The 9,132-nt window shown below is 31.3% G+C and overlaps 2 protein-coding genes across 2 annotated transcripts; both read left to right on the top strand.

Moving 5' to 3' along the window:
• Window positions 1-1,191: 1,191 nt before the first annotated feature.
• Window positions 1,192-4,102, top strand: LOC110643078 (zinc finger protein SHOOT GRAVITROPISM 5). The gene is made up of 3 exons (XM_021795315.2): window positions 1,192-1,745; window positions 1,867-2,266; window positions 3,066-4,102. Exons 1-3 carry the CDS (start codon window positions 1,631-1,633, stop codon window positions 3,874-3,876), a joined length of 1,326 nt encoding a protein of 441 aa, XP_021651007.2. The 5' UTR covers window positions 1,192-1,630; the 3' UTR covers window positions 3,877-4,102.
• Window positions 4,103-7,144: 3,042 nt separating this feature from the next.
• Window positions 7,145-8,501, top strand: LOC110643067 (calmodulin). The gene is made up of 4 exons (XM_021795294.2): window positions 7,145-7,276; window positions 7,393-7,550; window positions 7,946-8,026; window positions 8,211-8,501. The coding sequence occupies exons 1-4, from the start codon at window positions 7,201-7,203 to the stop codon at window positions 8,343-8,345; spliced, it is 450 nt and encodes a 149-aa protein (XP_021650986.1). The 5' UTR covers window positions 7,145-7,200; the 3' UTR covers window positions 8,346-8,501.
• Window positions 8,502-9,132: the final 631 nt, after the last annotated feature.

Genomic DNA, 9,132 nt, shown 5'->3' with positions numbered 1-9,132 from the left:
TTTTACATACCAAATTTAAAATAAAATAAAATTTATTTAAATTTAATATTTATAAGAATTAAAATTAAATAAATATATATATTTAGTTTTGATTATAAATAGACAAATATATTAATTAGAGATATTTTGTGCTTTTCACATTGAGGCTCACTAAATGAATGAAATTGTTGTCAACACTTATATGATTATATTTCTTTTAAAATAATTTTTTTAAAAAAACTGAAAGAATTGAATTTTTAAGTGTATATATTTCCCAAAAAAATAATTAAATTAATGATCAAAACGTGCCTTATTAAAAAAAATTAAAGAAGGCTTCTTTAACATTATGGTTAAAGTTGCAATTGAGAAAAATATTTTTTTAAATATAAAATATTAAGAATTAAATTTAATATATTTTAATTATAAAAAATATTTTAAATTATTTTTTTAAAAAAAATCTTATTTTTACCTCCCAATATTCTCAGCATTAAAGGGGGCCATAATTGGTTGAGACTTAAATCACAAGCCACATATTCCATTAGAAGCCAATGTCGAATGATGTAAATGATCCAACCATACCTCCAATAATACATTTTGGCCCATAATTCCTATTATGATTCCGTTTTGGACTACAATATACATATATATATCATCTTGAAATTGTACAATTTTTGTTGCACAAATAATACAAAAATTCCAATCACTTTAATTATATATGTGGGGAAAAATAATATGTGTAATTTTTTTTTAACCCAAAATATAATGAAAATTAAACAGCATATATTGTTCCCTTGTGTGGGAAATAAAAGAATTTGACTAATGTACCAGTGAGGGTGACTTGACATCCTGAATATATATAACCTTTATAAAAAGCTGCTTTCAGAGGCTATAATTAATAGAAATTACTATACAGAGAGTGCAGTCAAAAGAAAAGAAAAGGGGGCAGTTTGGTCAATTTGAAATCATTGAGATTTCTCTCTCTTTAATTTCTCAGCCTAGAAATAGAATAGAGAGAGGAGTAGGCAGTAGTAGCTATAGAAATGGTGACAAAAACAGGGGAGCTTACGTGTATTTGGAGAGCAGCAGGACTGTATTCATTCATTCATGCAAAAAAGATTTTACTGTGGGAGCTGAATTATGTGTCGTTTGTTTCTTTGTGGGTTTTTCTTTCTGGCCCATATATTTCTAATTTTCTGCCTGTGGGATCAAGTTTCGATCAATGTGATTGGCTTGTCTCTCTCTCTCTCTCTCATCCTTCCTTGTGAAGATGTTTATTAAGGGGCCTCTACAAACAATACCTGATGTGGATGAGTGTCCCAACTAAGAAAGAAGGAAAGCTGATGATGAAAAGGCTGCTCTGAAGTTTAAAGCCTATGACAAAGCTGATAACCGAAAGAAAGAAAATAGCTTTTTCCTTCTTCATGTTCTATCCTTCCGCTTCTTCTTCTTCTTCTTCTTATCTTCTCTCATAATCCCCACTTTTCTTTTATTTCTCACTAGGTTTTACACTGCTACAATTAACCTTTTAGAGGAAGAGAGAGAAAGAGACAACCAAGATCAACTGTTGCACGAATAAAGATTCGCTTCTCTTCTTCTTAGGCTTGTATTATTATAGAGGAATAGAGAATCTGGTAGATATATGAATTAACCCATGTTAGCTAACAACTCTTCCTCATCATTTCCTTCTTCTTCTTCTGAGCCTTTTTCTTGCTTAGAAACTGCAACGAACAATAATAAGAGGAAAAGAAGACCTGCAGGAACTCCAGGTTTATTTTCTTGCTTGCCTATTAATTAAACTATATCTATGTTGTTAATTCTTGTTTCTCTGTGTGTATTATATATGTTTTTCTCATTTTTTGTTTGTAATTCTTGATATATTCCATGTAGATCCAGATGCTGAGGTGGTCTCTCTATCGCCCAAAACACTATTAGAATCTGACCGTTACGTATGTGAGATCTGCAACCAAGGGTTTCAAAGAGATCAAAACCTACAGATGCATAGGCGACGCCATAAGGTCCCTTGGAAGTTACTCAAGAGAGAGACTCCGGTGGTGAAGAAGCGAGTTTTCGTTTGCCCTGAGCCTAGTTGCTTACACCATGATCCATGCCATGCCCTTGGTGATCTTGTAGGGATAAAGAAACATTTCAGAAGAAAACACAGCAACCACAAACAATGGGTCTGTGAGAAATGTTCTAAAGGTTATGCTGTTCAATCTGATTATAAAGCTCATCTCAAAACCTGTGGCACCAGAGGCCATTCTTGCGATTGCGGCCGCGTTTTCTCGAGGTTAATTCATTTTCTTCATCCATCTATTGCTTTTTCAGATTCTTCTTCCCCTACGGTATTTACTATAGATCTCTTCAGGCTAGCTAGCTCTTTATATTGTAATTTTTCCCATTTTTAAATCGGCCGTTTTATGAATCAAAGATCATTGTAAAAAATGAGTGACAAGAAAGAAATCCTTTGGTTTTTGACTGATGTAATCCTAATCTAGTTTTTAATTAACTACTGTTTATTACAGTTGTAGGACACGGTTCCCAAAAATCAGTTGCAGTCGTTTTTTTTTTCCCTGTTTGTTTCAAATCCTTACCACTGCCCAAAACCCAAAACAGTTCACTGCTCAAAACTCAAAACAGTTTTCATTTATGGATTCTTTTATATAATTATGGGAAAAAAAAAATCCCATCTCATTGTTTTTTCTCTAAATGATTGGCTTCAGCTGTCATTACCCTAATTTTTTTTTCCTTTTAGTTAATTAATACTATTATATATCTTCAACTGTTTCAATCTCGTTCTGTCGCATTTTAGAATAATAATAATTTTATGAATATTTTATACTTTTTCTATTTAATGTGTTCATGGCTTGATCCTCCCTAATTACTTTGTTGCTATATGCCCATCTTCATCAACAAGGACACCCAGATAATATATATCTCTTTTAAGTAAATCTCCATGCACTGCATCTCTGTTACCTATTATCATGACATTTGGATAATTTTCAATTATACTCCAACATTATTATACAATTGAATCCTTGTTTCATGCTAATTATGTTTGTATTTTTTTTTTCCTCCTTTTCTTGCAGAGTTGAGAGTTTTATCGAGCACCAAGACACTTGCAATATGGGACGTTTACGACCTGAATTACAGTCACTACAGCCTGCATGCTTGTCTAGAACTGCTTCAAGCCCAAGTCCTTCTACAGATACCAATTTCGGCACTCCTCCTTGGCCTCCTTTAGTAATACCAAGGCCAACAACTGATGCCATTTTCTTGAGCCCTACTGTAGATAAAAAACATTACAATTTGGAGCTCCAGCTTTCAAGCACATCAAATCTTCTTGAGGTCTCAGTTTCTCCTAAGAGAGATGATAATCACTCTACTCAGTTGCAGCTCTCAATTGGGTCAAGTGACTTCAGTGAGAAAAATGATTCCTCCAATATGACTTGTACTACTAAAGATGCAGGCAAACTTTCCCCTGGAGAGAGCAATAATAATAGCGAGAAACCTGATTTGCCAGCCTCGAAGGTTAAAGAAGCAGCTTGGGAGCAGTTAAGGTTGGCTATGGCAGAGAAGGCTTATGCTGAAGAGGCAAGACAACGAGCAAAGAGGCAGATTGAATTGGCGGAACAAGAATTTGCCAATGCCAAGAGAATTAGGCAACAAGCTCAAGTTGAGTTAGACAAGGCACAAGCTCTAAGAGAGCATGCAATGAAGCAAATCAATTCAACTATTCTCCAAATTACTTGCCATGCTTGTAAACAGCAATTTCAAGCAAGAACATCTCCAGATGATCAGAACTCTTTGGTTTTGAGTTACATGTCCTCAGCAATAACAGAAGGTGAAGTAGAGAATCATAATCTAGCAAAGACAGCTTGTAACCTACCCATAAATTAATATCCTTCTGCCAACTTCTGTTTTGGTTATATATATATTTATCAGCTTTCTTTGTTATTATATATTAAGATCATTGTTTTGTTTATGATCTAATATTGGGTTATATACCAAGTAGCTAGTTATAGGGGTTGATTATGGAAGCTTTGAGAAAGTGTCATTAATTTGTTGTGTTGATTTGGTTACTGGAAGCATAAATGATGATGATGTTGAGTTGTATTTTTTCTAATGTAAATTTGAGGAGTGAATGAATGAATATAAATATAAAAAAAATAATGAATGAATCAATATTGCTGTGAAATTCATTAGGTTTTACTATAAAGTCTGAAACTGTTTCATTGAATAAGAGCTCAGAAACAGTCGTATATCTTTATCCCTAAACTTTTGGCAGTTTTGGATTTTCTGCTTGGACTATATGCATATGAATAAGCCGAGGTCAGAAAATGAGGGTGACCGCTCATCCCAGCATTAAACAACAGTACTGACCAGAATTTATAACCTAAACTTTTGAAAAGTATCAATGGAATACCACGAGAGTCCTTTTATCTTCACTCTTACATAAATTTAAATGTAAAACGCCATGATTTTCAGTGCCACGGTTGTAAGGGTTAATGCCAGACTCACTCGTCCCTCTCAGGGTCTCCAAATGCATAGACACAAACAATACTCCGTTAATCAATTTTCTTTTTTCCTTTTTCATAATCTTTCTCCCTCTGCATCAGAATCAGAGCCATAGACGGGAAGGATGGGGCCAGTGGGGTACGATACAGAAGAAGCAGCAGCATCTTTCCATTTATGCAGACACCATTCAAAGCTTTCTTTTTCTTTTTCTTGGGCTGGAAATGAATTTTCGGTTCGTGTTGTGTGTTCAGAAACTTGAGTGTGGTTATGGTTGTCTGTCTCTTTTTTTCTTGACTTAAAACCCAAATCAAAAGGTGGAAGGGATTCCTAATCAAACTTTTCAAAGGGTACTTTTTTTTTTTTAATTATTTTCCATTTTATTTTTATTTGTAGTATTATTCATTTTCATATCTTGGAGTACGTGCTTCTCTTCCATATCAATGAGACTAGTAATTAGCCTATTCTTTATCTCTGTCTTCAATCCTGCCTTCTCTACCTATTTTACCCTTTTTCTCTTTAATCACTTTTTTTTTTGTCAACTTTTTGATATTTATCGATGAGAATTTCTTACTAATAATAACTTTTTTTTTTCAATTTTATGTCAATAACAATAATTAAATTTACTCTTCTTTAAATTATATTAATCGTTTTGATTTGTAAGAATTTACATTCTATTTTTATTAAGGTTTTATATATTTTATTTTTTTTAAATGAGATATTAAAATATTAAGTATTTAAATTTAAATTATTAAATGAGTAATTAAAGTGATATTTGATTGGTAATCCAGAAAAATGTATGATATTAATGGCCATACGAAATTGGTATTTTAATAGCTTGAAAAAAGCCATTGAAACTGCGAAAAAAGCTCTTCCTTAGCAGTGCCAACTCACATGGTGATGACTACTTGTACCAACCACATTAAGAGTAAAAGTAAAACCCAAGGGCTTGACACTGATCCAACACTATACAAAGAAAGGCCCAAGATTTCACATAGAATGCCCAAAGGCCTCTTTCAAGACTATTTCAGAGGCAAAACCTGCCAAGCCAAGGCCTTCTATTCTCTTTCTCTTGCCTTCAAAGATTTTGCTTTGTTTTATTTGAATGCTGAAAACCTTAATTAGCACAAACCATTAGCGCCTGCAAGAAGTATGAAGATGTCTGATTCTGTAACCAGGCACATTGACTATAATGGATATAATGGATTTTCCAGCCAAGCTCTGTCTAGGTGGACGGCCATTTTATCTATTTAAGTATGTCTCTCTGTCTCTTTGTTTCCTCTTAACGAGCAGCATATCCTCCCTTGTAATTATTAATTACTTGATTACAACATTATTAACACCCACCATCCATCTTCATTGTTAACATGAGTAATTAATTAAACTATTGCGTAATTACAAATATTTGGAAAGATCCCACTATATTTGCATTGAAACAAAAATTAAGAGTAATTTTGCAAATGAAATCATATGATATAATTAAAACATTTCAAGATATGTTAGATTTAATAGCAAAAATTTTCACAATAATATATGAATTATTGCACGTTGTTATAAAATTGTGGTTATAAGTATTTCACAATAATATTATGATTGTTGAAAAAAAATGTTATTGGTAGTAACAATTATTTTTATTAAAAATTTATCGATAATAACAACAATCGTTATCATATCTTTTTTAATGTATCATTAGCGGTAATTATTTTTATTATTGTTGTATATGTTTATTATATAGAAACAAAATTAATATTGTTTCAAAATTTTTTTCTTTTAATTCTAACATTTGCTGTATTGATATATCAACAATATTCCAAACCATGTTAAATAGAATTAATATAGAAATTTCAACATACTCAATTATTAAAATTATCAATTAATTATAAAATTATGTATAAAATATATCAAGAATTTTTTCTAAATTAAAAAAAAAAAGTGCATAGCCAGGAAAGGGTATCAACATATATAGTCACATATATGTTGAAGCAAATTACAATGAGGCATGGCTAAATTAAAAGAGACATAATGAAAAGGGCAAGAAGGTTGGGTTCATGAACAGAGAGTTTGATGTCTGAGTTGACTACAAATTAAAAAGAAGGTGAGATGAAATTGATGGAAGAATGGGAGACAAACATATATACAACAGAAATGTGTTTATAATTTTCAAGTAAAACATATTACAAAACCTTTGAATTCAAAATACCCTGTCTGAACCTAGGCTGAGCTTTCCATATTTATAATCTAGTCTCAACATCATCATATATTTATGCTTTGCTTATTTATTTATTTATTTTTTAAATCAAGTATATTATAAATATTCTTTGCTTATTTTATTTTAATATTAATTTATTTTATGTTCATTGAAAACCAAGGATATAAGGCTAATTGGAGCCGTCCACTGTAACTAAATTAGCATGTGAAAGTCGATATAAGATTCTTAACATTTTAAGAAAATTATTAAGACTTATGCTGAGAATTCAGGAAAATTCTTATCTAGATAACAAAAATTTAAGAATTAAAAAAAAAAGGAAAAGAAAAAAAAATGTTTATTTAAGGATGAAAAATGAAAATATTAATTTATTTAATATTTGAAAGATTAATTTTCTAAAGATATAAATAAATCTATATTTTTTTTTTTTGAAGAAATATAATGCTGGAAAGAATAAAGGGAGGGCTTATTGGAGAGATAAGCTAAGCTAAGCAGACTTTAACATGACAGAGCAACTTTCAGAGGAACAGATAGCCGAATTCAAGGAGGGATTCAGCCTCTTTGACAAAGACGGCGATGGTTTTTTATTTTCTTTTTCAGCATTTCCTTTTCTTTTGTTTTTCTCTCTCTTACTTATTTCATCTTCATTTCTTCTTGGATCTGTTACTGATTCTTTTCTTTGTAAAATTTTATAGGCTGTATCACTACCAAAGAGCTAGGGTCAGTAATGAGATCTCTTGGACAAAACCCCACTGAATCTGAATTGCAAGATATGATCAATGAAGTCGATGCTGATCAAAATGGCACAATTGATTTCCCTGAGTTCTTGAATTTGATGGCTAGGAAAATGAAGGTCTGTTTTGCTTCAATCTTCCTTTTCTTTTTCATTGTTCTTTTACTTTTTGAGCATCAGCGGTTGGATTTGGTGTAAGTTTTGGATGGCTATAGTGATATATATCATAATTATCAGTGTTTCTGTTGGTGGGTTTTACTTCTAAAGATAATGCCTCTGCTTTCTCTTGATTATTCTGCCTTGCTCTTACTCTTGTATGCTGTGGCTATCTGTGCTCTTTCATTCAACAAACATTACAAGTGCAACTCTGTTTTTATACATGTCTTGGTTTGTAAAAAGATAATCTCATTGCCTTTGTTTGCATAATGGAATTTGTGGAACATCTCCTCCTAATCCTGTATGTAATAAGTATTTCAATGCACTGATTTTCTTTGATTATATGATTTTGGGTGAAGGATACTGACTCTGAGGAGGAACTTAAAGAAGCTTTCAAAGTGTTTGATAAAGATCAGAATGGCTTTATTTCCGCTGCTGAGGTAATTAAACACCACATTTTGTTGTCTTCAAGTGTCTTTCCTACTTTGATTTCAGAATTTGTGTAGTCACAAAACCTATTGCAAAGCTAACAATGAAATACCATGCCCGCCTGCAGTTGATAGTTTAAATCTCAAAGGATCTATTTCCTTCTCACAATTCATGCTTTACGCTTGGAATGTGCAGCTAAGGCATGTGATGACAAATCTTGGAGAGAAATTATCAGATGAAGAAGTGGATGAGATGATCCGAGAAGCTGATATTGATGGTGATGGCCAGGTAAACTATGAGGAGTTTGTTAGGATGGTGCTAGCAAAGTGACTGCAGTTGCTTCTTAATTTCTAAGCTCACGGGTTACTAGTGGCAGCAGCTTTCTGTTCTTCAAATAACTTTGTTTTGGGTTCTCCAGTAGTCATGTTTGGGACATATTTTCTTTTTGAATCTAGAAAGTTGCTGACTTTGGATGTCAGTTTCATATTTGGTGCTTGCGCTTGTCTATGGGTTTGTCAATGATGATGGGTTTATCTCTCTAGTCTAGTTTGTCCAAACCAGAGAGATGTTGGTAGTCGAAATTTGAAACTTGATCTGAACTCAAAATCCATCAAACCTATTTCTCATGCTCAAGCTTGACCTAATGGGATGTTTGAATAACTCAAGTTTTAACTTGATTACTGTTAGAGATAAAGGTAAATTTGCTTGCAATCTTAAATTAAGACTCTGTGTGCTCATGAAAAATATTTATTTAAAAAATATTTATATTTTAAAAAATTGATTAATGAAAAATATTTTTTTAATTAAAAAAAATTAAATTATTTTTTAAAAAGTAATTTTTTACTTTTTAAATTTTAATTATTTTATTAAAATATAAAAATATTTATATATAAGTAAAATAAATATATACCGTTAATGGAAAATATTTTTTATATATAAATTATTTTCATAAAATAATAAAATTTAAAGCACAAAATAAATTTCATTGCTATCATTATTAAGAAAAAAAAGTCTATTTAATATTATCATTTGAGTCCGACATTAAATTATGAAAGCATCACATATTTATATATAAAAATATATTAATTATGTAATATATTATTTATATTAAATTAAT

This window comes from Hevea brasiliensis, chromosome 17, assembly GCF_030052815.1.
Source record: "Hevea brasiliensis isolate MT/VB/25A 57/8 chromosome 17, ASM3005281v1, whole genome shotgun sequence".
Lineage (NCBI taxonomy): Eukaryota > Viridiplantae > Streptophyta > Magnoliopsida > Malpighiales > Euphorbiaceae > Hevea > Hevea brasiliensis.
This window is presented reverse-complemented; position numbering and strand designations above follow the sequence as displayed.

What these genes read in the sequence shown, in the direction of transcription:
- LOC110643078 (XM_021795315.2), top strand. Translation starts at nt 1,631, where the DNA reads ATGTTAGCTAACAACTCTTCCTCATCATTTCCTTCTTCTTCTTCTGAG. An exon ending in AAGACCTGCAGGAACTCCAG is followed by an intron (nt 1,746 to 1,866) that starts GTTTATTTTCTT and finishes TATTCCATGTAG; the next exon opens with ATCCAGATGCTGAGGTGGTC. An exon ending in TGCGGCCGCGTTTTCTCGAG is followed by an intron (nt 2,267 to 3,065) that starts GTTAATTCATTT and finishes CTTTTCTTGCAG; the next exon opens with AGTTGAGAGTTTTATCGAGC.
- LOC110643067 (XM_021795294.2), top strand. Translation starts at nt 7,201, where the DNA reads ATGACAGAGCAACTTTCAGAGGAACAGATAGCCGAATTCAAGGAGGGA. An exon ending in CTTTGACAAAGACGGCGATG is followed by an intron (nt 7,277 to 7,392) that starts GTTTTTTATTTT and finishes AAAATTTTATAG; the next exon opens with GCTGTATCACTACCAAAGAG. An exon ending in TGATGGCTAGGAAAATGAAG is followed by an intron (nt 7,551 to 7,945) that starts GTCTGTTTTGCT and finishes TTTTGGGTGAAG; the next exon opens with GATACTGACTCTGAGGAGGA.